The following is a 6,672-nucleotide window of genomic DNA, read 5'->3' on the forward strand; positions in this document are numbered from 1 at the left end:
CTCTGGTCCCCATCCTGTAGGTGCTGTGAGCTGAACTGACATTAAAGTCTGTGAGAGCTCTGAGCACACGCAGCAGCTATGTAATTCATCAGCTGTAAACAAAGATAGAATCCTGGCTCCACGGAAGTGAATAGCAAAACTCTCCTGCTGACTGTAACAGGCCCAGGATTTCAGTCATTGTCTAGTTGTCTGAGCACAAGCCTGGGAATCAGGAACAATAGCATTCTCATCCCAACCCTAAAACTAATTCTTATTGATCTTGGATATGTCACTGAAGCCATCCTGGGACCCTGGGTATATACTCAAGTGCCTAGCTCCTGATGCTGCACTCTAGATCAAAGCTAGCTTGGGTATGTTTGTGTGTGTTCCAGTCATACTTCTGAATGCAATGTCAACATAAACACAGATCACTAATTTTGGATGCCTTGTATTTTGGGTGCCCCATCTGAGATATCTAGGGACCTGATTTTAAAGGCGCTGCATATCTGCAGCTCCAGTGGATTGCAGCCGTAGTAGTCGGTGATTGGCACCTCTGAAAATCAAGCCCCTTCAAAGTATTTCAAGTAGGGCAGTCAGAAAGTGAGGCTACCAAAATCACGAATCACTGCCGAAAGTGCGGGCCTTTGCTCTACCCTCGTTTTTTGCCTCAGTTTCCACATTGTACAAACGATGCTCGTAATACGCAACTTCCTACAGATGTTGTGAGGATGAAGGCAATAATGTCAACTTTAAAAATCATACTCCTCTCTGAAATGTTTGTACTTACAATTCTTGCCAACAACTAAGATTGTTGAAAGATGAGAGGGGAAAATATTTTCCTGTTCTATTCGGTTTGTTTACTTTGTGCATCGGACAGCAACTTTGTGAGGACTCAGAGTCATTGTTTCCCCTGTTTGTTTTCCCTGCTCTTTGTGTTGCATTTCACACAGTAATGACAGTGGGAAGGAAGGAAAACAAAGGGAAAGTGCTTGTATATAAACCACAAAAACTGGTAGGTGTATTCAGGGACAAGTACTGACATTGCTTTTAATTCTTTTTTAGGCATTACTTAGATTCCTGGTTCACACTGTCCCCTTAATTAGTGAATATTTATAAAGACAAAAAGTGCCGTAAGTGTTATTAAATGATATTTTTATCATTATTTAAGCGCTGAAGCTATTTTTAGTTCCAGATGCAGAAGTATATTTGAAGTGGGCTAAACTACCCACAAAAAATACTTTCCATTTAAGTACTGTATTTTTTAAAGTATTGAATAAATTATTTAGTGTAAATACAACTGCCTGCTGCTGGATCAGGTCTGATCAACTGTGTTTTATAAGCTCTACACCAGTGGTTCTCAACCTGTTTACCATTGTGGGATGCATATGCCGCTCTCTGTGTTATATGGGCCTCATCCACACAATGTATAAACTACCTGTATGTCCCTGAGGATGTCACATGGGCCAAACAGCCCATAGGCTGTGGGTTGAGAACCACTGCTCTACACTGATAACAGGCAATGGAGACTCTACTGTAGTTCAAGGAGTGGGGCCTGTTTTGATGCAAGAGGCTCTGAGTACTATCTTTCCAACTGTAATGAGGTATTGAGTGGCCCAGATGTGCAGCAAAGTGACAACTGTGAAGTTCCTGGATGGCTGCAGAATTGTTACTGTGTATTAAATACCGATACCAAGCACCAATTATACCCTTTATAAACACAGGAACTTTGTTTCTTAGCAAGAATACAACAACAAAAACTTCCCATAAGCTTTTCCTCCATAGAAAGGAAAAGAAAGATTGTTAGTGGGGGAACAAATGTCTTTTCAGGTCTTTGTCCTGTCATAAACAGGAATTTCAATATGGTTTTGAAGTTTGTCTCTCTATATGAATGACCTTGCCTGACCCCATCATAAAAAACAACTCTGAAAATACCTCCATGTAACTAAAAACAAGGCCAAGTAAAAGACTAGCAAAAGTGAGGCTATTAGAAAAAGTCTGAGAGTAGCTTCCTATGTGCCGGGGCTGGAAGCTGGCCATCTAGGTGGTATGATGGCAGGAACAGCACATAACAAGAATATTTCTAGGTTTTTCTGGTGCTTGATCTTCATTGCTGACGTGACACCACATGAGTAGTCAGCAGAACTTCCAGCACAGTCTTCCTACACAAGAAAGCCGATGTTGTACCAGTTCTAATCCCAACATGGCAACACCAGCCCTACAAATCCTCCTTGTACAATAAATGCTGCAGTGTTCTACAGGCTACCTCATCCCAGCAAGTATTTCTACTGCCATTCTGCGGACTCTAATTACAGGCAGCCATGACAGGCACTAGGGGGTTCATATTTGCCCCTGTGGCAGCTCTCTGTGCCTTGCTGCTCACATTTCAACAGCACCTTTTTTCCCCAAAGGCAATTTTTATCACACCCACTATTGCCCCATATTGAGAACTTTCTCCCTTCCCCATTGCCTTATACTGAGCCCACCCAAATTCCCTCTTCCCCTTCAGGGCAGGCTGGTTGGGTCACTGGCCAGAATACTAGGCTACAGGTATAGACCACAGCAAACCTTGTTCAGATTCTGACCCATCTCAAGCACCTTCCTCTTCAACCCACATCCTCCCCTCGCCCTGGAAACCTCAAACCCCACCTTATCAGTGCAGGTTTTTGACCAGTCAGGCCAAAATACAGGCCCTAAACCAGAATGAGCAGGATGCCTTCAGCCTCTAAAGCACTCTGGGCCAGTCTGCCCCAACGCTGCCCCCCTCTCAGCTTCCCCTGTGTAGTTTTGTATCGGATGGTATTATTACCTTGCTATAGTTAGTTTGCTATCATGAATTTGTTTGAGATGGGCCTGTGACTGGGTAAAACAACCAGGAAAGGGTTAAGGGCTACCTGTCTGTCACATGAGCTAGCAAGGGATTTAAGTGAAAGGTGTAGCTTGCTTCCACCACTGAGAGGAAAGGCTAAAGGCCTCTGAGGACTACAGGCCAGGCTGGGCAGGGGAATTGCTTTGTTTGGTGTTACTTCTGAGTTTTTGTGTTTGATCAAGGAACTGTGCTGAGAGGCCAGGGCCTCTAATGGACTTGGGCAGGACACTGTTTCTTTCCTGAGCTGGAGGGAGAGTCCACCAGCACACAGAGCCCAAGCCCACAAAGCTCAGATCTTTATTAGGATACTGAGCTGAACTTTTCCAAAGTATGGAGGGTGTTGGTGCATTCCATTCTACAGAGAAGGGCAAGCCCCAAAGGTCAAATCCATCTCCAAACAGCCCCAGCATCTGTGGGTGTTTGGAGAAAGGATTTTGGACTGAACTAGTCTCTAGTCTTTATTATGAATTCTTGTCCATCACCCTGAGCACCTCAGCAGGTTTGCTTACAAATAATGTTCCTTGCAATTACACCCAGAGATATCAGGAAAATCCATGAGGCTCCCATCCCAGAGTTTCCGCTGAATTGTTCCCATGGGGATGTGGGATTTACCCCACTCTACACAATGGATTTGGGGTTCTCTCCCTAAACTAGAGCTTCTATATTGCTTTTATGGCCCCTGACTCCATCTCCCTCTAATATATCCATATGGCAAGACTCCCCTGGTGGCTGCTGCCCCTGGAAACTTGGAATGTTGGGGTTCCATCTCACATAAGAGACAGCACCCAAAGTAATAGTGACACTGACAGAATTAAGGTGGGGGTCCTCATGAGTTTGATGGATGGACAATGTACAGGGCACTGATGAGCTGGCAGGGGATCCTGCAAGCCTCGTGTTACCAGGTCTGGCTCTTGGGGTCCTATAAAAGATAATCCCAGCTTTCATTTAGAATGAAAGTCTCTAGCCCTTTGTCCTTGTGAAGAGTCTAAAAATGCATTCAATCTGAGTGACTGGGTCACCTCAGTTTATATATCTGGATGTATCTTGAATGCATTTGGGGTCCACTTCTGCAGCAAGAGACTAGGGGACCTCAACATACGCACACCCTTTTTAGGAAATATGAATCAGCTATACTTCAGGTTTATTCCCAAAATTTTCCCCCACTCCTGTCCCCAAATCCCCACAAACCCTGTACAGCAGGGTGTGATAATCATGGACAGAAATTGGTTACTTCCGTGGGGAGGTGGCAAACCATTGTTTCTGAACCTGCCCCAAAATGTGAAGACTGCTCTGCTCTTTAAAATGGTCCATCTTTTCTGAGTGACCCTGCTGTATGGGGAACTCCCTTCTTGGATCCCCCATCAATTCCTCTAGGTGTATGTGGGGGAAGCACCACATAGTCCCTGCACTCCTCCCCACCACCAGCCATAGCAGTGAAAGAGGAGGAGCAGGAGAGGAGATAGGGCCAAGGTGCTGCTGCATTGAGAGGGAGTCCTACAACCACTGTAGCTCACCTCTTGCCATGCTGGTGTCTACCTTCCCAGCATCTGAAGAATTAGTACCAGCAGGGAAGCTGGAGGTCCATTCCTCCAATCACCAGCCAAGGAAAACCCATTCCACCACCATCATCAGCCTGGGAAAGACCTGCTCCTCCTCCCACCTCTGAGGCCTTCAACAGTCAGGAGAGACCTGCCCACCTCCAGTTCCAAAAAGGCACTCATCCACCACTGACGACCCAGCCCGACACCTGGACTAGAACAACCCACTAGAACAACCACCCCATAACTAGAGACTGTGGGATTATTCTTTTGCCACCAGCAGAGGTTGTGGGATGGATGGACCCACCTGCCATCACTGCTGCTAGGGTAAGGAACAGCTACTGGGTAAGGGAGCCACGTCAGGTAGAGAGGAGAGTGAAGCATGATAACTTGTGGGCTGAGGGTTAGAGACAAAGGGCTAATGCATTTGGGAGGGAAAGCAAAGGAAAGAATTAATGGGTTTTGTGGAATGGGAGGCAGAGTATTTTATACAGGCAATGTTCACTTGTATCACTGAGTCCAAACCTTTTGGAGGGAGCCCCTTCTTAACATTTTGGAAGCACATGACCTTCATAGAAAATGCCCATCCTCCACCCAGGGCCTACCTACCACAGGACCTGGGAGACAAGAATAAAGCTGCGACAGAGGGAAGCCACTCTGTTTATGTCCCTTCTCCCCACCGAGACTGGGGAGGACCCTGAGCCATTATCATGAATACTGTTATTTATAGCTGTTGAAGGCTGCATTATCTGGATCACTGGAGTGTTTACTTGATATTTACCATCATTATTTTTTAAAGAGATACTTACCTTACTGGGAATTCTGATATCACGGGTCTCTCGCAACTGAAATGTGAGCAGCGTTTCTCTAACTTTTTGATACCAGGGACAAACATGCTGCCTTCCTAAACTATGTCAGGGATCTCTCAGGGACAGGCACTGGTCCACAGATTGGTTGTTGAGAAACACTGATTTAGAGGCACCTTATCTCTGAGTCCTCTGCTGGCTTCTAACGAGTTACACTCCTCACAGAGCAGCACGAAGAGCTGACATTAGGAGCCAATGTTTATAAGTAGCTAGAGCCGCATTCACGTGTAAACAATGCACATTCTTAGGAATAATCATAGTAAATGTGTGCTTCTATCGAAATGCTCATTGTTAACCTTATCAAGAGGGAACTGAGTATGCTGGTTCAGCAGAAAGTGGCATAAGAATTTGCTATAAAAAGATCATTCAGCTTTAACAAGGTTTCCCCTTTGAAACACTAATATTGGCAGAACTAAAGCTCAGGTCGGAAACAATGTGTGGCTTTTGTTTTCCTTCTTTCTCTCTTGTTTTTTGTTTTTTTTTTTCCCCCTTGGTGTTGGAGCTGGAGAGGAAAGTCTGTCTGTTGCCAAGACAAACAAATTACACTTTACAAATCGTAGACTTAAATGCCCCTTTTATCATTATTTCCTTAGCGCGGTGTGTTAAGAAAATAAAGCAATAAGTAAGTGAAGTGATTGCAGCCCCTTCTCTTGATGGCCATTGGCCAATAAATCCAGCCAGTTGTTTCCCTTTTAAGTCTGTTAAATGTCTCGGGAAATTATCCTGGATGTTTCTCCCTGGTGCCAGCAAAAAATAAATAAATAAATCAGCCCCTTCTATTATTAACATCCCTTCAGATCTCTCCGCTTCTCAGGACAGCAGCAAGAAATCAAAGCCCCCTGACCACAATAAAGGGAAGGGAAACATTCAGCCATGTATAGAATGCACTCACTTACTTACAGTACCTCTTGGCAAGCAGGAGATGAAAAGGAGCTGGAGAAGTGTGAGTCCTATGTGAGTCCAGGGGGCTAGCTCCATGCTGCCCAGGCCAATGCAACGGAGTGACTGCTCAGGGAGTGGGATAGCAAGCGAGCTGCTTTTACTGGGACCTCACCAAGTCCAGGCTGCGAGGCATCTCGGATTTCAGACCTCTGCTCACTCCCATCATCACCAGAGGGGAACTACCTTCAAGAGACTTCTCAGGCATCCAGAAGCACGACGTCACCCCAAACCTCTCCACTGCTGCATTAACCCTTTCTGGGCTCCAGCAGGCAACCCACTTAATGGAGGCTATATGTGGGGGGGGAGATCAATAAAGGGGAATAATGCTTACATTTAGACAGCAATTTTCATCTTCAAAGGGAAGAAATTATAAAGGAAAAAAATAATTTCTGTATGTCTTACCAGCTAGTGTAAATGAGCAGAAGGTGCCTGTATCCCCAGTAGGAGATGCTCAGTGCAAGGTCCCTTTAATTGTGCAGGA

General features: G+C 45.2%; 1 protein-coding gene across 3 annotated transcripts in view; it reads right to left on the reverse strand.

Annotated features, from left to right (window-relative positions):
• PAMR1 (peptidase domain containing associated with muscle regeneration 1) overlaps positions 1–6,330 on the reverse strand; it is a 68,595-nt gene extending 62,265 nt beyond the window's left edge. For 2 of the 3 annotated variants that reach the window (XM_073350664.1, XM_073350662.1), the window contains exon 1: positions 6,146–6,330. In XM_073350664.1, coding sequence (XP_073206765.1) covers positions 6,146–6,227 — 82 coding nt within the window. In that variant the 5' untranslated portion in view covers positions 6,228–6,330. The remainder of the gene's footprint in view (positions 1–6,145) is intronic. The other variant, XM_073350663.1, reaches the window with a different exon arrangement.
• Between the last annotated feature and the right edge of the window lie 342 nt (positions 6,331–6,672).

The sequence above is a fragment of the Lepidochelys kempii genome, chromosome 6 (assembly GCF_965140265.1).
Source record: "Lepidochelys kempii isolate rLepKem1 chromosome 6, rLepKem1.hap2, whole genome shotgun sequence".
In the NCBI taxonomy this organism is placed as follows: Eukaryota; Metazoa; Chordata; order Testudines; family Cheloniidae; genus Lepidochelys; species Lepidochelys kempii.